The 25298-nt window shown below is 37.1% G+C and overlaps 1 protein-coding gene across 3 annotated transcripts in view; it reads right to left on the minus strand.

Moving 5' to 3' along the window:
* Positions 1 to 25298, minus strand: part of LOC145664273 (lysine-specific histone demethylase 1A-like) — a 675994-nt gene that overhangs the window by 188695 nt on the left and 462001 nt on the right. The window contains exon 12 of one of the 3 annotated variants that reach the window (XM_081730819.1): positions 4591 to 4634. The exons of the other annotated variants lie outside the window; for them this stretch is intronic. Within the exon in view, the coding sequence (XP_081586945.1) occupies positions 4606 to 4634 (29 nt within the window). The 3' untranslated portion in view covers positions 4591 to 4605. Of the gene's footprint in view, positions 1 to 4590; positions 4635 to 25298 lie in introns of those variants that run through there. 3 annotated transcript variants of the gene reach the window in all.

Here is a 25298-nt window from a genome sequence, read left to right on the forward strand (position 1 = left end):
ACCATGGAGGTATTCCTTAAAGGTGGTTTCACTGTGATATATATATATATAGTACCTGACAAGTCCCCTGACATAGGGTAACTATTACCAGACTTACAACAAAATGTAAGAGGGGAGACCGTCTCCAAATATGTCCAAATATGATGTTTTCAATCCGAAGTGAAGGATTTTTTTTTAATCGGACGAGCCTTTGAGCTGTACACTCTTTATGAGCCAAATGTTAAATAAAAATGCACCGTTGCCATTAAACGGGAGGTGGATAAGCTCTGTAAGAGTATGGTGAATGGGAGCATGTTTGAAATTGGGGCTGGCCATCGACACGTTAGCGTAAAAGAACAGTAACTTTATTCACTTGTGTTGTGGATACAGGTAAATAGCAACGTTGCGTTTTCATTTCATATTGGGCGCATAAAGAGTGTACAACTCAAACGACTCGTCCGATTTAAAAAAATCCTTCATTTTAGATTGAAAACATCATATTTGGAGACGCTTTCCCATCTTACATTTTATTGTAATTCTGATAATAACAGAGTTACCCTATGTTAGGGGACTTCTGAGACACACTATATATATATATATATATATATATATATATATATATATATATATATATATATATATCAAGACCGTGTTCTTACAATACAACACCGACAGATGGTGTGAAAACTGCTACATGAAGCGTTCACAAACTCAAGGTAACTAAAGTAAATTAAGATTCAAATAAAAACTACAGATGATTGTTTAGTAAAACAAATCATTATTACAAATAATATCTTTCAAATGTGGTATGCATTATATAGTAGCTACATATGGTTTCTCAGCTTATATACTTTCATTGACTCATATCCAGTGAAAGGAAATGACATGAAAGAACTGGCATCCACTTCCTGCCAAGACAAAACACTATCAACTTCTTTTGTCGCTCTAAGATGTCATTATGGCAATTTTTTTATACAGAATTTCAAGAACCGCCTTCTGTATAGAATAGAATGGCGTTGTTGTGCTAAGTATCACAACCTCAAAAAAAAAAAAAAAGAGAACGGAAATAAGAAGAAATAACTCGGAAAAGAGAAACAATTGGCACTCCTTACAATCAGAAACAGGACGGACATGTCTTTAACCATGATCACATTTATACTTATTGCGAATATTTTATATCCGCATGGATTATTGTATGGAATGTCCAGACATATTCAAAACTATTACAATTCTAAAAGTACTTTCAAGAATCCTGGTACATAACACACTTTTATAGACTTAAATGCTATCCTGGCCCTGTAAAAACCATAGGACTAGACTTAGAACGAAAGTGCATGAACGAGCTCCGAAATTGATTCGAATCCCATTGACCGATTTCTTGGATTACGTATACCTCGTTGACCCAGTAAATGCTAGTGTATCTTCTCAAATAACATAGTTTCGTTTCTGAGAATATCACTTTATATTTTCAAATATACTGTACTATTCAATGACAACGCTTTTCCTTCCAAATTAGAAACAGGACATGTGTCGTGTATGCCGGCCAATACGATATTTACTTCTCCTGTGAAAGAACATTCAGCGTTGACGTAGATCATTTTCAACACAAGATATGTGGGGAAAATGTCGCCCGCCAGAGACGCCCTTGTACGATACTGACTACCGATATTTTCGAGCTAAACTAAGTTTTTTTTTTCTTAATAAATAAACTTCCGCCTAATAAGAACAATAACTCTGTGTCATATTTTGATTGACATTCCGTGCTAGGAGGTATTAGGCGAAGCTTGGAGCTCTGGACCAAACTTAGGGTTCCTAAGTCTGGGAAATAAAAATGATAATAATAAAAAGCACTCTCAAAATTCCCTATGATATAGGTCTAACAAGGCACATTCGCGAAGTGTCCCTCGGGATTCGTGTAAAATTTATTCAAATGTAAAGTTATCTGCGGCCCAATGTGTATTGTAGGTCTACTAATTGTAGAGGCCCATACCGATAATTTGCTTATTTATGGGCCTTCATATATGAAGGGTACGGGGAAAAAAAAGGGGGGGAATGTCCATGTATGTACTTTTTCGGGTGCTTTGTCCTATCTGTTGGTGACTCTTGGTACTATTTGACTGTCTATGGCATGCATACGTAGATGTAGAAATGTTCATGTAAAAAGTGGCAAAAGATTTCATTACCCTATTTTTTGTACGCAGTTTTCAATATTAAAACGCCGTTTTCTCGAAAATGCAGTTTTGTGACATTCCTTGTTTTTTCCCCTTACCCTTCATATCTGGAATTCAATCATGCAGTACTACAACGCTCGGACAAAATTGCTTTTAGTTTCTTTAGATGTAACTGGAGACGAATGTCAGCATATGCAAACAAATTGGATACAGTACTGCTTTTGTGAAACATGTTACTCACCCCGCCCGCTATTTTGGACCAACTTTCGGTTTTTCAAATGGAAACAAATGCAAGTGATACATCAAATTCATGTACATTTTTCTCCCAAATTCACTGGTGTAGTGAATTTTACCGTAGCTTGTACCGTTTGGAAGGTATTGCATGTTAAATCCCTCCGGCACTTCGCGGATAGACATTGCTGAGTAATATCAGTTACGCTTACATTTTTGATGTTGACAAATCAAAACAACTCCTAATTGGAAAAATACTGTAGGTATAAACAAACTATTTACAACATTGATGTGTCATAATCTTATTACATTTTTGTGAGTGATTGTTATTACTTCCATGTAATACTATAACAAGGAAGTATTGTATTATGGTCAAAACGCCTGATGTAAATCCAGATACGACCAGATGTGGATGAAGACCTACCATTTCCGTGTGTCTGAATGTATGTACGTTCAGAGAATATTTCGTCAACGATAAATCACGTAACAGATTACAAATATACACGGGGCCCTGCACAACTTTCTATTTAGTTCAATATTCGTAAAGTGCCTGACATTTAACATGCAATATTTGCAAATGGTATAAACTACGGTAAACTCACTACAGCAATGAATTTCCCAGAAAATTTTACATGAATTTGATGTATCACTTCCAAACATTTCCATTTGAAAAACTGAAAGTTGAATCCAATATGGCGGATACAAGATGGCAGCCGGGTAGGTAACACTTGTCAGAGAAGCAGTACTTGATCCAATTTGTTTTGCATATGCCCACATCCATGTCCAGTTACATCTAAAGAAACTACACGCAATTTTGTGTCCGAGCATTATAGTAGCGTATGATTGAATTCTGCATATATGAAGGCTCATAAATATGCAACTTACCAGTTTGGGCCGCTAAAATTAGCACAATACACATTGGGCCGCGGATGACTTTGTATTTGAATAAATTTTACACGAAACCCGAGGGAACAATTCGCGAATGTACCTTGTAAGTATGAAGTACCTCTGTCCGGATTCATCCATGGGAAGGAAAAAATGAAATCTTTAGTTTTACGTCCCACGGTTATGCCGGTTAGGCTAAAGGAGACGGTGATAATGAGAAATGAGTGAAATGGTGGAATTAAGAAAGTGGGAGGAAACGGCAGAACCAAGAGAAAACCCACGAACACGGTGTTTGTCCACCACAAAGTCCACACGGCGCGAGCTGGAATCGAACCAGGGACCTCAAGCACCGGAGGTGAACGCTCTAGCACTGAGCCACCGTGCCCCCTCCATGGGAAGGAAATGTACTATCATGAACAAAAGTGCATTAGCACCTTCACTTGTATTCTGCATATCCTTAGTGCATTCACTAATAAGCTTAATAGATACATTGCGCTATAAATGAGAAACTGAAATCGGTATTGATCATTTTATTTCATTACTAGTAACTGCCACTTCTTTAAAATTATCGAAACAGATGAACAAAAGTATATTAATCTTTACGTGACAATTTTGGATTTGGAAAATTAAATTTATTCTTTAAACTTATATTTCAACTACAGGAAATTGTTTTAAGAAGTTATTTTTCAATCTCAATAAATGTATAAAATTCCTTACAAGTAAATTTTCCCTGATACAGTCCTTGTCGTCTTTTTAAAATTACCTAAACAGATGAACAAAATATATTAATCGTTGATAGATGGGGAAAGGTGACAATTTTGGATTTACAGAATGAAAATTACTTTTTAAATCGAATACATTTTTAAAAATCATAAAAAAGTGAAAATCCGGCCACGGCAATGCTAACCGAACTAAATTTTATGCACGGTAACATATGGACTAATTTTCTATGTATCCTAAGTATCATATGTTGAAATAAAATAAAATTTCAAGACATCCTTATTTCGAGACACAATTGTAACAAACACACTGTATTTTCGTCGAAATCTTTTTTGGAAGCCTACATAAAAACAACATACAAGACCTTTCAAAACTAAATTGAGTATTTATTTTTTTTTTTTGTACATGTGTGTACATTTAGACTGCGGCAATCCTTCACTTTATGACAACATAAAATATGATTGTAACTTACACGTGCATGAGTGCTTTGTAATACTTCATTTTTATCTATTTAAAAAAAAAACATTAAAAAACAATTTTAATTACACTTCAAATGCTAAGGCTATTACGAACTTACTTATGTAAATTACAGCAGTTATTAATACGTGTTTATATGAAATTACGACAGGATCAATTTAAGCCAGACTTCTGAAATGAAAGAAGAGTGTCACATTCATTAGTAAAAATGGTTTGAGAGACATACTTCCTAACAATTATTTAAATTAAGTACAGTCTCATCTTTCTTCATTCCAAAAGTTTAATTTAAACTTTTACTGCCTTTAATTCATCTCTCCTCCCCCTCTCACTCTCTCTTTCTCTAACCAACATCCAGTTAACAAACTCTTCTTGCGCCAAGCGACCCTCGACCAGAATCAAAGGAAAGTTTTTTAATAATGAAACAAAGTTTCACTCCGGCAATGACACTGAACATCAATATGGTCATTTGTAGTAAGTGGATGCCTTCACAAAGAGTTTTTAAGTACTTGGGTTTATGTAACCAATAAATTCTTACAAATAATAACCCAAGTAGAAGTGATAAAACACTTCAATACATGAACGGTACAGAAAAAATAATTATGTTACCAATGTAATCCCATGTAACTTGTTTCAATAATGAAAATGCACAATATAAGGGGGCCATAATATATTTCGATTTTCTAAAGAAAATTGAACAAACAGTCATACAATAAAGATGGAATTGTAAGTTACAATCAGAGATCCTATGCGCTTCCGAGGGAAACTATATTCAACGTCTGGATATCTAAACCAATGCTACGCGTGATTCTTAAAACTACAATATATTATATATAGGGTGTATACACACAAAGGATATTTCCGCGACCTTCATAAGTATGGTGATGACTCTTACCAAAAGAAGTTTTAAAAAGGTATTAATAAATATAAGTCAGTTGAGTTGAGTTGATTTTAGTTTAGCGTCCCTTTCAGCAGCGAGGCTATATGAGACGTGGACCTACTGATTAACGTGGAATCCGAACCACATGAAAATATAAGTCAGATGTTGGTTACTTTAAGAGTTGAGGCTCCCGGAACCATAGAAAAATTAATTTCGGAGCTCATAACTTCAAAAGTGTTACATGTAAGGCTGAAGTGATATGGTATGATCAGCTCTACTAGTCCGGGAATTCCTTTAAAATTATCTGAAATGTATCCCTAAAATCTTATTCAAGTATCTATCTATTAAAATGCTACAATAGCAATTAAAAGCGCCTGAGCTCCAACCTATAACTTTGGCTTTCAAATCTTTCATTTACAGTTACGTGTAATTTCACGTTTAACACAAACAAATATTTTAAGTATGTGTACTTTAAATAAATTAATTAACTAGATCTTTTTCTAAAGTTTATGATTTAAATTATTGTTCAAAGCCTTTGTATTTTAATAAGCCTTCTATAAAACCAATGCACGTGAATTGTTCTTCCATCTTCCGAGTTCTTTTTGTTCTATATGTTGTGAACGTTTATATGTTTGTGGTCAATCTTTTCGACAATGAGATCTGGGAAACTACAGGCTCTAGAAAGTTGACGTTTTCACTGATCGATTGGAAATTTTGCGTAGATTGTCCAGTTCTATTCGAATATTTTTTTTAAAAAAACATGGCCATTATTTCTTTATTACATTTTTAGGGTACACTGGAAGCGTTGATGTTTTTTTTAAAAAAGCATATCCTACACGTTATACATTCCAACACCACACTGTTGTATGTAGGGGTTGCATATGTCTCAGGCGTTTGTTTCATGGCCAAATAGTAATGAAAAAGAAAGGATAACCATTTCTCCAGTCTAACAATAAGATGAATCTACTTTTGGAGTGTTTTGCCCAATGAACACCACCTATAACTACCATTATAATTAATTGTGTATGTAATGTATTTTTTATTACATACTGCATGCAAGAAGAAAGAAAACAGTGGTCATGCATGAATTAGAAACTCCAACCGGAAGTAGGCTCAAATCTTGCAAACGGTGCGAGATACTGAGAAAAAAATAATCGATAAAATCTCCCCTTTTGGTACGCCTTGGCGATTTTTTTCAAGACTTCTTTCACTTGTGTCTGTAAAGGGACATGTACAGATGATGTGAGGAATAAGGATATTTATGCTCATATGCGAATGATGCGCTGTGTAGAGAGCGCAGGTTCAGCTAGTATTACTTAAAACTAATTTGCCTAAGAGGACTGGTTTAAATGTCAGTCTTATAGTAATCTGGAAAACAAATAAACAACAACAAAAAATCAGTTTTCCTTTACACCAGTGGGATAGTTTAGTTGGTGGTTCATTATCAGTACACCAAGTAAAATTGCCACTTCTACTAGTCACACGCAACTCGCTACCTTCTAAGTCAAATAGTTTCCAGACTGACTTACCATGTGAGAAACCCATTAGTTACTTGTTCTACACTTTACGAAGCAATGTTCATCGGCGTAGTAACAAAATTTCGCAATCAGACCCAATACTATTCCACGGCAACCTAATCATAACTGTCAGTAATGTCGCCACTGTACGAAAAATTCATTATTCAGATAATTATTCGGATAACGACTAATATCAAATATTGAAAAGAACTATTCAAACGGTAGAAAAATTACTTAAGTCTGAGTTTTTCTGTTTTGTGTTCTTATGCAATACCACGGTTATGCAGGATAGGACGTACAAATAAAAAAAAAGAAATCCAGTTTAACGTCCCACGATTATGCCTGTTAAGCTAAGGAAGATTATGATTAAGGCAAGTAAATTATGGAAGAATTGGTGGAATGAGAAAGTAGAAGGAAACTGGGGTAACTCGAGAAAACACACGGAGACGATGTCCAGCACGAACTTTGGAAGGGGATCGAACCAGAGACCCCGCGTATCAGAGATAACCGTTCTATCACTGAAACACCGTGGTCCCCACGATCTACTATTAATGTGAATTCCAAACCTCGAGCGGAGCTTGAATCCAGTGCTTGTGGATGTACGACACCTACGCAATATCAAGTTTTACAGTATAGGCCGATTCCCACCACATTATCTCGTTTCCAAGAGAGATGAATCCATCAGTGCCGATGAATAATTCAACAGTACTAATTGTAACAACCATTTCATTTGGATCCTGCTTTACATAGACGTTTTCATTACTCTGTCTGAAAGTCTCTTCCTTAACAGTTGTATCAACCCACTAATCTTTACTATCATACGGACAATTAAATCAAGACATCAATGTGTTTGTATATATGACTGTTCTGCCTGAAGAAGGCAGGTTCTAGCTCGCTTACCCTAGCTAGGCAGGCCACTAAGCCAGTAAAGCAGGAGCAGGACGGCCGCACACTGACCAGAGGCAAGAGGATGTGGAGCCCTGAGAGCACGGACCATGTGTTTAAAAAAAAATGAAAAAATGAAATCTTTGAGTTTTACGTCCCACGGTTATGCCGGTTAGGCTAAAGGAGACGGTGATTATGAGAAATGAATTAAATGGTGGAATGAAGAAAGTGGGAGGAAACGGGAGAACCCCGGGAAAACCCACGCGCACGGTGTTTGTCCACCACAAAGTTCATTTGGCGGGAGCAGGGTTTGAACCCGGGACCCCATGCACCAGAGGTGAACGCTCTACCACTGAGCCACCGCGGCCCCCATGTGTTTCAATCATAACGTTGGAAAGTCTAACACATTCTTGAATGAATATGTGGTACAAATTTTTGTTGCTCTGCTTACAGTACTGTATCTGAGTTCCCTCATTGCTAAGTGGTTAGCGTACGCGCTTTTAAAGTGGGAGACTCGGTATCGATTCCCGGCGGTAGCTCATGACGTTCGGATCCCACGTTAAGCTGCAAGCCCACGTCTCATAGTCTTGCTGCTGAAAGGGATTGTAAACTCACAAATCAAATCAAATCAAATCAAACAGTACTGTATCTCGGCTCGGCTATCCTGTCCCCTTGTCAATGTGCAGCCGACCTTACCATGTGTTTAAAGGTGGACTAGTTAAAATGGAATTTTAAGATCTTGAGTGCACAAATAGATTGCGACTTAATACCTTCATTACACAGGAGGTCAGTTACTTCTGCACATCAACAGATATTTTTTCTAATATAAAGCGCTCTAACTTCCTTTAATGTCAAGCAGCCAATACCTTTATAGTGGGCATACTAGATAAGGAGCCGCACTGCACTTGGATGCCAGTAAAATAACTGAACAGTCTGAAAACAAAATTGTGTATGTTAAAAAAAAAAAAGCAAGTTGCAGTGTCATGTGTCCATCACATGAAGATATTTGGTTAGAATGCTGTTAAAATTAACTGAATGGTACGCAACCAACATAACATCTATGTATGGTCAAGTTGCATATAATCAAGGGGCAAATCATTTATAGTAGCCTCTATTAGCATACACGGGGGGACCATATCTTCAGATCAACTGGATGCTCAACGAACGATTCCTATTTTTCTTTTTTACTTATGAATATCCTGGTCAAAATCGATGGTGATCCATCAAGTAATTCTTGAAATCTTTTTGTCTGCCGGATGGACAGGCATACGGATAGATATAGTAAGTGCATAAAGAAGCTTTGGTAAACCAAACTCCTTTAACAATTTAACACTAATGTTACAAAAAAAAAAAAACTAAGTTAATTATATCTAGGTATACCACTCTACCAAACTGAATAAAAATATTTTAAAAAATGAAATTAAATATTTCGGTTTAACCTTAACGTCCCACGATTATGCCCTTTAGGCTAAAGGAAAAAAAATGAAAAATAAGATCTTTGAGTTTTACGTACCACGGTTATGTTGGTTAGGCTAAAGGAGACTGTGATTATGAGAAATGAATGAAATGGTGGAATGAAGAAAGTGGGAGGAAACTGGACAACCCCGAGAAAACCCACGCACACGGTGTTTGTCCACCACAGCAGGGTTTGAACCCGGGACCCCATGCACCAGAGGTGAACGCTCTACCACTGAGCCACCGCGGCCCCTTTAGGCTAAAGGAGACGATGATTAAGGCAAGTGAATGATGATGGAAGATTTGGTGGAATGAGAAAATGGACGGAAACGAAAGTACCCTGAAAAAACCACGGGCACGATGTTGTCCACCACAAACTTGGCCGGGGATCGAACCAGGGACCTCAGCATTAGAGGTAAACGCTCTACCACTGAGCTACCGTGCTCCCGAATCAAAATGTTAATTTCACGCAGAAACATTAGTTATGTGATCACCCACATTACTGAGGGCTTATTTCTATGACCTTGTAAAAAAAAAAAGATTAATTTAATTAATTAAAAGAAAACCTTTGCCTATTTAATCTAGATAAAGTTTAAAAACTAATTACTCAACACGCGATTTCACACCTACGGAATATTGAAAGATCGGAAATAGTTCCGCCATTAAGAGAAGAAGTAATCTAACACCATTGATCTCTGCGGAATTTGACTGGAAGCAAAAATAAGATAGCATCTTCTTATAGATGTGTTGGTCACATGAGACTCGAGAATCCAACCGAATTGACTTTAAGAGAAAGTTCCGCTTGAATGAACCACTCTCACTGATATCTCACAAATTTTCAGCAACAATAGAAAGAGCATTAGAAAGATCACCCATGGCAAATTCGATTTCGTTCAGGTACAAGATGAACTTTCTAGACTCGGAGAGGTCATTAACACTCTTTCAACATTTTTCCGAGTTCGCTTTCTTTACATCCTCCCAATTCCCTTTAAAAGAAAAGAGAACATGAATTTTTATTTAGAAAAACAATCAGCTGGTATAATAAGAATTACACGAATTTCCTCGGGAAACATTTGCTTCTGCTCGACAATCGAAGAACCTTTGATGTTCAAAACAAGCATCTGCAGTTGTTAACACAGTTGAGCTGAGATTCATGCCCTAACAATCATGGCAATTATATACAAACTATCTATAGGATTATTTTTTTTTAGCACTTCACTATGTTTTTTCATCATTTGATCAACTTGTTTTACCCCCCCTCAAAAAAAAAAAAAAAAAAAAAAAAACAGAAAATATGTGCTCCATCTGTATAGCTTTTTATTTTGCTTACATGGCTAACATATCGGTTCATTCCCATTCTGCCTAAAAGTCCTCCAGCACTTTGTGGAAACTATTTTCAATGATCTTATCTTTAGGCAGAACGGAAATTCCCGTTCTGCCTAATCTTTGAAGACAGGGAATTTTGTGCGTGGAGGGATCTTTTAGGGAAATGCAGCACCGAAATACTTGACTCCTAGTGTGTTTTTAAGTAGATCGGAACTCGGAACTCATTATATAATGGCTGTAATAACAAGGACGAGGACAAAATCTAAGCGGTCAGAATCCAACGAAAATTCTGACGAGACGGTTAAAATCCAAGGATGGAGTCATAGGAGTATATATTAGATGTATCAGTGCACACACTACATGATTATTTTTTTCCCTTCAATTGTCATATATTCTATAATATTATCTGTAATTTTTCAATGTACCCAAATAACTGGCTTTAATTAGTTTCACACATTTCCATATGAAAATATTGGGTACTCTTATTTATTATACATTTAAAATACGTTCAGCATATTACTGTAAGGCCATTCATTTTAATTACGAAAAATGTTGATTTTCAAAAATTTTCATCCTTATGAGGTAGCAAATAGCAGTTTCTTACTTTGAGTGTTGTATAAATATTTATTTAATTCTGAAATATTGATTTTTTTTTAAATAGCAAATATCAAAATGTGAAATTTTTTTGTACATACTTACTATAACAGTCTTACGTGTTTTATTGGGTTTTCAGTATTTAAAAAAAATGTTATTTTAATAAAGTGAAGAATTACAGATAATATTTTAGATGCATGACAGTTGAAGAAAAAAATCTCATTCATCCTTTTATTAGGCTGCGGCTATGATTCTGTCCCTTGAATTTGGTCCGTTTTGTCAGAATTTTCCTTATATTTTGTCTTGCATTACTAATAATCTGTTTAGGAATTATAACAGATTCTGTAAGAAGAATAACTTTATCTTAACGTTTCATTATAAATTTTAGATGTTATTCCACTTGTTCTTCTCGGAAAAATGACTAGGATACAGTTTTGTTACTAGCAGTATTATTCGCATCTATTTTAGTCCAGATGATTTTAAAAAAAAAATACCTGCAAGGAAATGGAAAATTGATTGACTCTGTTGTAAGAAAACCGTTTGACATTATAACTGAAACGAACACAAAACAAACTTACTTCGCTCTAATATCGAGTTATCGGACTTCTAGTAATTTACTTCCAATATACTAGAACTCGCAGTATTAAAAAGGTACTACACTTCACATCCTCAAGATATGTTTGATCATATATTAAACACACAATACAAGAGGATGTATAAGGCGGCTCTTAAGAAAGAGTCTTAGTCTTCTACATCACAACTCCTTTTTCGGCATCACCTTATCAGCTGATTTGTCTTCTGTAAACAGCAGCGATACAAAATATCAATATCATATATTGAAGTGTTTCAATCAATCAGATAATCGGGGAGGAAAGAGATTTATAAGATGTTTTAGTTTGCTACTTTTGAAGGTGATTGCCTACTATGTTCACCAGTAGTCGATCAGCGTTCAGAACATTAAGCTTCTATGTTAATGTTGGAAGTCGGAAAGTAGCCGAAGGAATCAAAGCGAGTTGAACAGAAAATCAAATCAATGGGAAGAAGGCTAGAATCACGTGTAATACACTTGGTGGCTTACGTAGATGCGATTGCATACTGTTTACATTTAGAACAGTGATGATGAGATCTTGTCTTAAATTGTATTGGCTATATTGACGATATGTGGATTTAGTATTGCTAGTATTTACATTGACAATATAAGTATATATGACATGTTGCATCTAGTATAGAATCATGTATAGAAGACAAATCACCTGATCAGGTGATGCCAAAAAGGGAGTTGATGTAGAAGAAAAAGGCTCTTTTTTAAGAGCTGTCTTATGCATTCTCTTGCATTTTTTGTTTAATATATATAGCCAAACATGTCTTGAGGATGTGTACTATGGGACGTTTAAATACTGTTGGAGATAAACTACTGAAAATCCGAATAAACTTTTGTTGTAAAACGACTTGATATAGATCGAAGTAAGTTTGTTTTATGATTCTTTCAATTCCAATGTCAAACAGCTTTATTGTAACTGGGTCAATCAATTTTCCATTTCTCTGCAGGCATCAGAAAAAAAAAAAACATTCATCTTTAGTAACGTAGATATGAATAACGCTGCTAATAACAGAGCAGTACCTAGTCATTTTTTCGAGAAAAGGAACATCTAAAATTTATGATGAAACTTTAGTTTTAGTTATTCTTATAGAATCTGTTAGAATTACTAAAGAAAAGTTCCCTAGAGAAAATCCACCTACATAGAATTTCCAACCTCGGAAGATTATGCAGAACAGGAATTATGCAGAACGGGAATTCCCGTTCTGCCTAAAGATAATTTAAACTATGTTCTACAAAGTGCTGAAGGATCTTTAGGCAGAACGGAAAGACATCAAAGTATCATATTATGTTCGTCATTCATTTGACTTTTCTAAAAATAAAGAGAGTTCTAAAGTTCTTGCGTAACCTATCAAAGGCGACTCTCACTCACTAAGTCACTATCCCTGAATCTTGTTTGAAGAAGGTGAGTTTTGCACCTAGTCATTTCATATAATCCAATTTACTGTTCACCAAATGAAAAACATTATTCTATCTCATATCTTTAACATTCGTTATATGTCCATGTTATTTTCTTCTACCGAGAACGAAATCAGAAGCTGCATATTACATTTTTAAACTATAAACTAAATGAACTCTGAGAATTAATACGTATTATATATACTTACAATTCAATGAAACTGAAGATAAAAGACAGCTTACCTGAAAAATAAGAGAAAATTTATAAATAACACCATATAATAACAAATATGTACGACGATTATATTTTATAATTGGTATAATATAATCACAATCAAAATTCAAACAACTTTTTATTTGATGATACTGTGGAATTTTTGAAACCTACTTATAGAAGAAATATATCAAATTTTGATCGATATAGAAAAAAATTAAATGAAATCTTTTAGTTTTACGCCCCACGGTTATGCCGGTTAGGTTAAAGGAGACGGCGATGAGTAATAAATGAAATAATGGAATGAAGAAAGTGGAAGGAAACGGGAGAAAACCTACGCACACGGTATTTGTCCACCATAAAGTTCACTTGGCGGGGGCTGAGATCGAACATTATTCGATATAGAAAATACAACTATTATGCAGCAGATGCAATATATATATAAATATTGCTGTAATACTGCACAAATTTAATTGTTATGACAACGAAGAAGTCCTACATTCTTAATCTTTATTTTACAGGATAAGCAACACAAACTTCACACTATCACGTTAATGTCGAATACTTGTAAATTCTGGATCATTGTGTCTCAGAAGTTAGAAAACTAAAAACTCATGGACACAAACATATAGGACATCATCATCATAGGTATTCTGCAATCATTGGCAGGTCACTTACAACTGAGAAGCTTCCATGCTCAACAGTCTTCCGCTAACCTCTTTGTCTTCAAGTACGATTCCTCTGTTTTGATATAATCTACTAATTGTAGTTTCTTTCGCCCTCTTCCTCTCTTTCCTGCCACCATACCTTCTAGCACGTCCCTCATGATACAGTATCCTCTTAGCCAATGGCCTAACAAGTTTCACTTCCTCTTCTTAATAATATCTAAAAGTGTTCTTTTCTCCGTTACCATTTCTAACATCCTCTCATTCGTTTTCCGCTCGACCCAACAACTAATTCTCTACATTCTTCTCCACACCCACATTTCGAACGTTTTCATTTATTTTCCATTTTTGCGTAACGTCCATGTCTGACTCATACAATACAGGCAGTAGATATTCTTAGAACACTAAATCGATCCAAAAAAAAAAAAAACAAAAAAAAAACGCTTCTTTCTCCATCTCATCGTTTTGTCTTTATTAGATCAATACAGAAATCGGAAGTTGTTCTGGATTTCTATCACTTCCGGTTTTAGAGATAAAATGTACTTTTGCGACGCTTCATCGATTGCAGGAAATTATTGCTCACTATCTATTACTGTTTATGCTCTACAATGATCATTAGCACCGGAAATGGTTGATTCTTATCACTTTCGGTTCTAATATAATTTCCATCAAGGGACTCGATTAGCCTTTGACACCTACTTCTTGGTCGAAACTGATTGTGTTATACAGAGTGTCTACTAAAATTCCAAACTGAAATTTCGTGACTTTTTCGTGACCTTTCCTTTACCAAAACATAAAATTTCGTAACATTCAAAAACTAATAACAATATCTATATTCTTCAGCACTTATCTTTACCTTATCTCTACTTTCAAAGGTTGTTCCCTGGGGCGATAAGAACTTGGTGTCTTGTCACAGTTGAATAAACTGGTTGGATGCATAGGTGGTTTCGGCGATGCGATGCGCATCGCCACTGCTCAATGATGCCAGCTGAAAACAGTCTTAAGAGCAAATTTGAATGTGAATTAGGCCGAATTTTCATGCACGAGATAGAAGCGTGCTTTGCTTGCGATTTGGTAGCGTCTAAAGCCGACAATAGACATTTTTGGTGCTGAATTTTGACGTTGCATACAATAAAATTTTCCAGTCTGTACTTATATTCGTACAGATAACAAAATCGTGACCATAAAGCTAAATTTCGTGACTTTTTCATGACATTCACGACCGTTTACTGATTTCCTGGCTTTTTCATGACTTTCGTGACCGATAGACACCCTGTTATATTAAGTCTCTCTTGAGATTTTTAGTTTCCCGGACGGAGGGGCGAACACACAGGTAAACCCGTTTGGTAGAAGTTTTGGTAAACCGAATTCCTTAAATAAAAATAATTAAAAATAATAAAGATAGCCTCGTGCATGATCTACAGAATACATCTCAAAGTTGGAGTGGCTGTAAACCTTGGGATTTGCTTAGTACATATGTAAAATATTCTACTAAGGTCTTTGATTTCCGAAATGAAATTTTTCAGTTTAAAGTTGCACAATTATGCCTGTTAGACTAAGGGAGACGATGATAAAAGGAAGTGAATGACGATGGAAGAATTGGTGGAATGAAATGTGGGAGGAAACGGGTGTACCCCAGAAAACTCACGGACACGATGTTGTCCACCAGACTTACATGACCGGGAATCGAACCAGTACCAGGGACAATATCCATCACAGATAAGCGCTCTACCACTGAGCCACCGTTCCCTGCCCGCCTGTTCCCTAAAACTGCTTTGAAAAAACCTATTAGACCTATCAATTACCATGTAGCATATATTCAACACTACACACAAAGCGACAATTTGTCATTGGCCAAGGACAGCGGACAAATGAAGAGCTCCATTATCTTCAATAGCTTAGGGTCTCGTCTGACAATTCCACCGAGAATACATCCACAACGAAGCCCAAACGGACTAATACCTATGCACAAAGACTGCAAAGATCAACCACCTCAGATACAAATCAAGACCCTGCTCCCAATGATGTCTTTAGTAGCATTAAAGAACTTATTCAATTATTCAAAGGACTGAATCTCGCTGCAATGATCCAAAAAGCGAAGAAAGGGCTTCAGAAACTTAAAACTGCCAAGGATGCTTTATCAAAATTTCAAATACTTATAGAATTGGTTGCTGATATTTTTGATGATGGCAGCGACTAAACCTAAAATCAACCGTCATATACATTTACTTTATTGGAACGCCAATGGAATTATAACCCAACAAACTGATCTATCCTACTTACTTCACGAACGAGATGTTGACATAGCACTCATCCAGGAAACTAAACTAAAACCTTCCAAAAACTTCAAACTCCAGAATTACAATGTTTTACGTCAAGATCGGCCCACACCAGGAGGTCGTCTTGCTGTGATCATCAAGAAATGTCTTCCGTATACACTACTAACACTACCACCACTCAAATCAATAGAAGCCATGGGAATTGCTCTCCACGCACCTCATGCCACTATTCATCTTATCTCTGCCTACAATAAACCTAGAAAGATCATAGATCCAGATGATCTCATCCTACTTCGCAGAATGAACTCCAAAATCATCATAGCAGGGGACTTGAATGCCAAACATGCACTATGGAATGCAAAGAAAAATAACCGTGTCGGCGAAGCTCTGGAAGCAGACTTACACCGTATTCAATTAATTCCACTCGCTCCAGAAGAACCTACTCATTATCCACACAATGGAGGTCCTCCGGATGTGCTGGACATGATCCTCTATCAGGACGTTCATTTCACCATCCTACCTGAATCAATAAACGCCTTAAATTCTGATCATAATCCAGTGTACATCGAGTTCAGACATGATCACGCAACCGAAAGCTCTATCCCTTGCATCACTTGGACCACTGACTGGGATGCCTACCGCAAAATCTTAACTAATATTCTTGATCTCCGTATAAAAATGGATACTCCACAAGCTCTTGACAAGGCAGTAGAAAATTTAACGGCGCAAATCAACAGCGCTTACCAGTTGACAACCACAAAACAAGAAGGTCTTCATCATCCGTCTCCGGCCGAAGCGTCACGTACAAGATTGTTAGTTCACCTAAAACGCTGGATTCGAAAACTCTGGCAAATTACCAGACATCCTACTTTCAAGGCTCTTTTCAACAAACTCACAACGATAGTCCGCAAACGCATTCTTCGCATCAAAATTCAACAATGGGATCACAAACTGGCATCACTCACTACTCCATCCTTTGAATTCTGGAATCTCGTGCGAACTATGAAGAACTCCAATACAACTTACCGGCCACCTCTCCAAGGTCCCCAAGGACTAGTGTACACTGATGAAGATAAAGCTGATGTCTTTGCCGACATGCTTGAGGATCAATTTCAAACAAATCCTGAACCCTTTGATGAGCAACATATTGAATATGTTCACCGCTTTCTTCAACATCAACGAGATCATCCTCAACACGAACCTCTCTCACCTGCACTGCTCACCTCACCAAGAGAAGTCGGAAAAATTCTTCAACATTTACATCCCAGAAAAGCATCCGGCCCAGATAAGATTCCTCCTCAAGCTCTCAAATACGCACCCAGAAAACTTGCTGTCTCTATCTGCAATATCTATCATGCCATGTTACGTCTCGGCCACTTCCCACAGCCATGGAAGGAAGCGTGCGTCATCTTACTCCCCAAACCTGGGAAGGACAAAAAATTTCCACAGAACTATCGGCCGATCAGCCTACTCAACCATATCAGCAAAGTCCTGGAACGAATTCTCCAAAGAAAGATGATACAGCATATAACTGCAAACAATATTCTTCCAGAACATCAATTCGCTTTCCGGTCAGACTTCTGTGCAGTCTCTCAACTTACCCGCCTTGTGGAACACATCACCTACGGCTTCAATGCAAAAGCTCACACTCTCGGAGTCTTCATCGACGTAGCCAAGGCCTTTGATCGGGTCTGGCACAATGGGCTTATTTACAAGTTACATCGCTACCTGTTTCCACAAGCAATAATCTCCATCATCGCTTCATATCTTCAAAATCGCTCTTTCAGGGTTAAAGTCAACAGAGCCACTACTCCACTCCGTCAAATTGCAGCAGGTGTTCCCCAAGGCTCCTGCCTATCTCCCATTCTCTATAACATCTATACTGCTGATATGCCAACCATGCCCCGTACAAAACTCGCCACCTTCGCTGATGACACTGCTCTCTTCTCACAAGATAAAAATCTTCGTTATGCTGCCACTGCACTTCAAAGACACATAGATGCCCTGGAATCCTGGTTAACCAAATGGCGTATTGCAACTAATGCACAGAAAACGATCCTCGTCCACTTCACCAGGAAACATCGCATCACTCATCCTCAGATTTTCTTGGATGGACACCAGCTTCAACCACAAGAAGGCGTTAAATATCTCGGCGTTTATCTAGACAAGAAACTCACATTCAAGACTCACATTCAGCGTCAAGCAGCAAAAGGGAAAAACACACTGCACCGCATTCACAGTCTCCTCCGATCTCGCTTCTTCTCACATACCTTACGCATCAGAATTTACAATATGATCATCCGCTCGCAGCTCCTCTACGCACACCCAGCATGGGAACATGCAGCACCATCCCATCAACTCCTTCTCCAACGAGTACAAAATGAAGCCGCACGCATCATCACAGGTCATTCCCGTGATACAAAAATATGTCAACTGCACGAAGATCTGGATATTCCATACATTCAAGACATCATGAGAGAGCATTCTCGCATTTTCTGGCAGCGCCTCGGAGCATCTCAACACACTATTCTCAACGAAGTAGGACATCTTCAACCACCTCGCCATACCTACAAAATGCAACGTCAACAGTACAAAAAAAAAAAAAAAAAAAAAAAAAAAAAAAAATCAAAGGACAGCGACAGTTGCGTCCGTGAAAAATCACACTCCGTAAAAAATCAGTCATGCACACATCATATAAGAGGCAAGAGTCTTCAGACTCGGAACTCAAAATTTAAAATTGTCACGATACACTTGGCACTTGGCACTTGCTGAAAATCTGAAGATGCGAGATGCGTATATGTCGTGTATGCTCGGTCATTATAAGAGTTTACTATTATTAGCAAACGATGTATACTTTTTTTTTTTTTTTTTACCGCAACATACTTTTACGGACTTCATATTCTGTAAAAATTTTCTAGACTTGTCCTGTCCTAGAAATCTGTCTGTTTGTCTGTCTGTCTGTCTCTCTCTCTCTCTCTCTCGACTTCAGAAATACTGCAAACAATAGCCTTGCCAAAATATTACATTTCGCAACAGAAGACAAAAATGCTATTTAAGGTGGGTAACTGTAGAATTATCATTAGTTTTTATATATAAATATAAAATAGGGTGTGACAAAAAGATACGGCAAAATTTCAAGGGCAGATTCCTTATGGATAGACGAGCAAAAAAGTTCATATGACCATATGTGCTGGGAAATGCAATGTTACAGAGTTATGGCCATTGAGCCGCCTGACAGTGTGAAATAGTCACATTTTGGTCGCTCGTCAATGTGATTCAATTTAAACCTCAATAACTCAGTCCCTAATTAAGCTAGGGAAATAATTTTGTTATCAATGTGTTTCTGAAGGACGAAGCTTTCCGCCGATATGCATTTAGTGTATGTGGGAGATTACCATGGCGGACGAGGGAGGATAAAGTACGTGCTTTTTCGTTTTCTCCATCAGGATTTTGATAGTGGCATTCCTTCCCCATTGGGGCACACTCATAAAAATTGGTAGTATATATCAAGCAATGAGATACTCCACTGTATGGTAATAGCCTGTATGTATATTTGTTGCTTATATGGGGGGAGAAGGGGGAGGGAAAATTTGGTCAATTTTTTTTAGTCTCAGTTTGAAAATTACATTTATTTTCAGGGCGGCTCCATATAAGACTTCTAAGCAACAAGTACACATACAGGGTAATACCATATAGTGGACTACTTCATTGCTTTACACACCAAATTTTATGAGTAGTGTACCCTCAAGGGAGAAGCAATGCCATCCCCAAAATTCTAAAAATCGAAAAAGTACGTACTTTTTCCTCCCCTAACCGCGTGGTACCCTCACATACATAAAATGCATATCGTCGGGAAGCTTCATCCTTCAGAAACACATTGATACCAAAATTATTATTCTACCTTAATTACTGGCTGAGTTACTGAGGTTTAAACTGAGTCACATTGAGGGGCGCCAAGATTTTGACTATTTCACACCGTTAGTGGCTCAATGGCCGCAAGAAAAGAATGGGAAAGGAATGAAGCGTCCTGGGATTATTATGTTAGGTACTATCCCGGCATTTACCTAGTGTGAATGAGGAAAACCCAGGAGAAGCTCAGCCTGAAAAAGCTGTTATATCTTTTCGACAAAGTGTCCCCACCTAGAATCAAACCTGGGACCGCTTACACTAGGGGCGAGAGCGTTAGTTAGTAAGCTATGTGGTGGCACATATGATCATTAGAAATTAGTGTTGACCACGAAGAGAGAATTGTTGGGTCTCGTTTCGATTTTCAAAATATAGTTCTCGTCCCGTATGTTAACCGTAGATTTTCGTGAAGAATAGTTGAAACATGATCCGAAGCGTTTGATCCGAAGTTTCGTGAATCCTTTGTTAATTTTTCTGCTTTCTTTACTACCTCCTAAGAGTGAGAGAACATTTTCAAAAGGGTTGTAAAGTTAACTAACATTATTCAATGTAGTGATCTTTGACTTAAATTCACCAAGTGTCTGGCGTATCTCCACCTTTTCTTTCCGATTAGCATGTACTTGTCATGACGGAGTTTGTTCTTCCAGGGTGTTTTCCGTCCTTACAACCCGACACTTCCAAGTTGTACAAGTGCTTCGTGCATGACGTGCATGAACTCAAATAAGACATGCAGATACAAAAAGGGCAGACGCTAACAAGAATTTTCTGCAAGGATAACACGCCCAGTGTGCCTGTAGTGTGCATTTCAACGAAGCGTCTTGCCCATGTTACTTGCTAATAAGTTATACGAATGGAGACATGTAGTAGGTACGTCTGGGATCCTTGAAGGTGTTACTTTGCAATTACGTAAGTAAGGTACTGCTCCAATGTGAAGGCCGTACACTTGAACTCTGGTTGAAGATCATACCACCTGCTTATAGTGGTATTTATATCCAATACATGGAAATATTCAAAAAAAATTCAAAAATGAATGTCTAAATAAACGCACTTGATAGGTAAAGAGTACACAGAGATTTCTTGCTCCCTCTTTTTTAAACATCGAATTATGAATCATTCAATTTGTAGAACTATTAATGAAATATGGATCAATGTTTCAACAACATCACTTCGACAGAACTCACCCCATCAGCAAACTGTTTAAAGATTTTTAAAAAGACTTAATTGGTTTATGCCATAGAGTAGAGCTGTTAATGAAATATTTACGAAATCTGAACAAAATCGTCATTTTCCACGAAATTGCTCAGCTTCTTACATTTTTCGTTACTTTTCACATGTATTATAAATACTTGAAGAAATATAGTCATTTAAAGTATATGCACATGGAGAGTGGAAAATAAACCTGCATATATGAACAGAACAAAATAAAGATTATGTGCATTGTTATTTCAGATATTAACTGATTTTATCTTGAGAAAAATGCTTCGATGCAAAATGACAATTGGCCTGTTTTTATTATCATTATTTTAAAAATTCTGGAAGTTCTTCATGACCGACCCATAGAAATCATGAATGATATTCTTCTGTAAGAATATCCTGTATTAAAATTACGACTTACAAATTGTAAAGGATTATAGACTTTGGATTATTATTTAATAGATTATAGAAACGACAAATGTATTTTTTTGTATTATATTTACATCTCTTAAATATTTACGTACCGGGTACAACACTTAAAAAAGAACGTTTCCGGAAATTCGTGCCGTGGAATGTCTCTGTATGGATCATGCTGCTAGTAATTTCAAGATAATCGGACAAAACAACGAGTGTTGTTGTGCATGCAAATCTATTGTGGTGTGTACTACAGTCTGTCTGCAACAGTGATGCCAGCGAATGATTGTTATGCAACTAAGTGACCGAGTATGCCCGTATGGTAGAGTTCGAAAAGTCGGGTGGTCATTCCGTAGAACTGCTTCTCTGTTATATCAGTAGTCCATCGGTGGTGTATGTAATAGAAGGGAAAGGGTTACTTCAGATGGGCATCTTCAGTATCCCGCCATGAACCAGGAAGTTACTGGATAAAAGGACTATTCAAGCCGACCTAACTGATAGGGTGCTGATCGCAAGTGCAACCAAAGCCACCATGACCCCACATGTGAGCGCATGGACATTACACCTATTCTTGCAGATAAGTTCACATTTCCGCGCTTCTTCCGCAGGATTATTCCTGGCACCTGCTCCTCGTCGAGAACGTAACGTCGGATGAGAATGCAGTGGCGAAGCTAATTCAAAGCAAAGCAATGGTACTCAATGATAGGGGTTAATGGACATTGAGCTGAAAGAAATCTAGTATGCGTTCGCACTCGCCTTACAAGATCCACATTTAGCATTCTAATTCTACGCTACACACACTCAGACATCCATATACACTACTTATAGGATTGGCTACCTGCTTGAGTATCTGCTCGTGTAACCTTTCGGGATGGTACACGTCATATTAAGAAAGTAATGTGTTACTTCAACATCCTGTATACCAACATTAATCGAACGTCCCATAAGCATCATAATTACTTCTGAGTGTCTTTAAATATGTCTCCACATTTGTATTTCCAGGTCATTAGTTCATACAGTTAGATTAAACTGATTCTTCTTTGAGCGCTCGATTTTATGACCAATTACATTGTAAAGCATGTTTTATTGTACTATTGGGTGAACTCAAAGATTTAATCTACTTTTATTATTTATATGATTAAGTGGTTGCAACACATTTCCCTAACAGCCATACAAACGACAATGATACACAGAAACACTCAGAAAATACGAACATAAAGAAATTCAATACATTTCTCTTCATACGAAAGAAAACTAGGAAGTACTTACCCTCACCACGATAAAGATGTGCTAGGAATGTAAAACTCTGCACAATGATAGGTTGGCATCTCATTACTAGTGTGTTAATTTGTGTCTTTTAATTCCTGTTAAACTGGTGTGAAAGCCGAAAAAAAAAAATGGTGGCAGCATGCTGGAGAAAACCAAATATAGGTACCTCCATCATTAAAGAAGATCCAAACAAATGACACATGAAGGGATAGTTGATGTGTATAGTGAGGAGTGCCATCTCATAACACAGTGAAACGCTAGAATACAGAATTCAAATGTGATAGCACAAGTCTACAGAATAACCAACAAAGGGGTCATTCCTCTAAGGATACAGATTCAAGCGTGATGGTTAAAGTTGAACACCTAGTGTTTCAAGATAGAGGGTGTGACTATTAATTGTTTAGCTATGGAATGAGCATTAAAAGGGGATCTGTTCAAACATATTACATGACATTCTGCATATGAGCGAAGTGGCAACAAGGTAGGCTACCTGCCCGTTGATACTCTTCCGAAAGCATCATTGTGTACAACGTGCTCAAAGCATTTTGAAACTACATTGCAAGGACGCGGATACTTTTGCAAACAGATCAGTGACTATGGACAAATGCCTGGTGTGTCCATTTGACTCGTGAAACCAAAAGTACAACTGTAACATAGAAACATCTAGTAAAATTCTAAACTGCACCATTCATCTAGCGAAATTATATTGTTTGCGATTTGGGACAATGAAAGTGTAATATTGACATATTACTTACAAAAAGGGCCACAATCGCAGAATAGATTACAGGAACCAGCTGTGAAAGTTATCACAGCGAAGGTACGGAGTTTGCACTCAAAAGATATGTGGCTGCAAACGGACAAAGCACAGGCTCAAAAACTAGTAGCAACTCACTTTTGTACGCCAATGTGGCAACGAATCTTTGCCCCATCCACCATAGTAACCTGATATGACTCCATCTGATTGCTTGCTCTTTCTAAATATGAAAACAAAAATGTGGGGGTAATCGTTTAGCGGATTAGGAGAAGATCATTAATACTGTGGAAATCTAGTTTGCCTCCAACTCGGCAGACTTATGTAGGTGTATTAACGAATTGACCCATAGTTACGAGAAACCTAAGCAATCTGAGGTGAATGTGTAGAAAAGATGAGTCAGTGGACCAAACAGCAAATTCCTAGCTCGTCATTATCATGGTGAGGGTAAAAAGTTTCTGGCCTCTCCTCGCACTTCGAAACGACTGACAAAATGTATTGTATTTTTTAGTTTAGAACATTTCAAAGCCTCGTAGGTGAAGAAAACCCTAATGAAAAGACCCTAGCTCACGTGTGTATAAAATGTGAATGACTCTGAAGTTCAGTTCCTTTCAACCTCAATCAGCAAAGATAACTTGTTCGCTTCTCTAAGAGTTTCCCTTCTTCGTTCTGTGACCTGCTCAGGTCAGCAACTTCTCCAAAGTACACTAACAAAAATGGACAGAAAGGGGGAAAAGGACTAGGAAGCAAGGTCAGCGATTTTATCCCCATCTCTCTAAAACGATTACAGTCAACGCCTACCTCAGCTTTAAAGGTATATTTTTTATTGAATAAATAATGTTGCCAGGACAAGAATATACAGAAGGTTGTGTTGAGAAACGAAGGGAGCACACAAAATGTAAACCGTTTTACAAACGAGAAGTAAAAGATATTTTCTAGAGACAACAGAAGTTTATGCATAATTAGGTCATAGTTACTAACATGTATTTCACTATACATACTTGTTTCACTGTTTTGAAAGATGCTTATATTTTGTCTTCACTGTACTGGATGAACTTACAAGAAAATGCAAGGAGTTCGGCCAGGATTTATACATTAAAGAAGCCATTCCAGTATTCACCTAGTTATGACTGAAGAAAAACTCCAGTCATTTTATGCAAATGACTGGCCGCAGAAATTCAATCCGGATCTTCGATTGGTAGGTAAGAACTTACTATTAATGCATACTGACTAGTTAGTCTACATTTAAGAAGCAAGTGATACAGAATATATAGAAGGTTGGTTAACTTTCAGTCGTAATTCTCCTGAGCAAATTAAAAGAAAAAAATGCTACATATGGATAGGAAACGGCTTTCTTTACGGGAAAGACGAGTATTTTTAAAAAGTGAAACTTTTGAAAAACTTCGGTGCCTTTTAAATAACAATACTATTGCAGTTTAATAACAAAAGAAATATAACACAGAATCGATTTATGATAAAATATTTATTTATTT

The sequence above is a fragment of the Thermobia domestica genome, chromosome 1 (genome assembly GCF_964235325.1).
Source record: "Thermobia domestica chromosome 1, izTheDome1.hap1.1, whole genome shotgun sequence".
Lineage (NCBI taxonomy): Eukaryota > Metazoa > Arthropoda > Insecta > Zygentoma > Lepismatidae > Thermobia > Thermobia domestica.